Source organism: Anneissia japonica, unplaced genomic scaffold (assembly GCF_011630105.1).
Source record: "Anneissia japonica isolate Jap-2015-1 unplaced genomic scaffold, ASM1163010v1 scaffold288284_len1145801_cov181, whole genome shotgun sequence".
In the NCBI taxonomy this organism is placed as follows: Eukaryota; Metazoa; Echinodermata; class Crinoidea; order Comatulida; family Comatulidae; genus Anneissia; species Anneissia japonica.
The window spans coordinates 1,001,899-1,002,704 of NW_022712730.1; the positions used below are offsets into that span (position 1 = coordinate 1,001,899).

The 806-nt window shown below is 30.6% G+C and overlaps 1 protein-coding gene across 1 annotated transcript in view; it reads left to right on the forward strand.

The window, feature by feature from the left end:
- Window positions 1-806, forward strand: part of LOC117108133 (leucine--tRNA ligase, cytoplasmic-like) — a 13,830-nt gene that overhangs the window by 1,591 nt on the left and 11,433 nt on the right. Inside the window, exons 3-4 of the mRNA XM_033250085.1 lie at window positions 82-169; window positions 545-625. Coding sequence (XP_033105976.1) covers window positions 82-169; window positions 545-625 — 169 coding nt within the window. The remainder of the gene's footprint in view (window positions 1-81; window positions 170-544; window positions 626-806) is intronic.

Genomic DNA, 806 nt, shown 5'->3' on the forward strand with positions numbered 1-806 from the left:
AAAAATAATAACATACTCAAATATTTTTTACTAAATTTTACATTATTCAATTTTTTTATGTTATATATTTTTTTATATCAGAAAAGACAAATATATGGTGACATTTCCTTACCCATATATGAATGGACGTCTTCATCTGGGACATACGTTTTCGCTGTCTAAGTGCGAGGTTAGTAATTTATGATAAGAAGACAATAAACATGTCAATTTAAGCCGGATATGCACTGCGTTGGCTGACAAATCCAACTCTGCCTTTTTGTGAGCGGCCCTAGACTACGCGAAATCGTCTACTGATTGTTGTTGGCCATCTGAACAAATCACCATACAAAACAATCCATTGCATGCACATCTTAGCATTCATTCACCTCAGAATCACATCGACCAACGACTATGAGTCCCGACTTTAAATATAAAATTGGAGACTTTTCAAGAGATGTTAATACAAACAATGATAATAATGTAACCGTGATGAGACCAACATTACTATTTGTTGTTGTTATTCTTACCATTAGTTGAATATCATTTATGTGTATTATTTCCATAGTTCTGCGTTGGATATTTACGTCTTAAAGGGAAACATTGTCTTTTCCCCTTCGGCCTTCATTGCACTGGTATGCCAATAAAGGTAATGTCAGTTTATTATATTCACCCATGTTAAGCAATTTATTCTACCCATACTTTGTATAGATATAAGAATTATATACTGTATGTATTTTATCAAGAATTATTATGTATTTTATCAAGAATTACATATGTATTTTATCAAGAATTATATATGTATTTTATCAAGAATTATATATGTATTT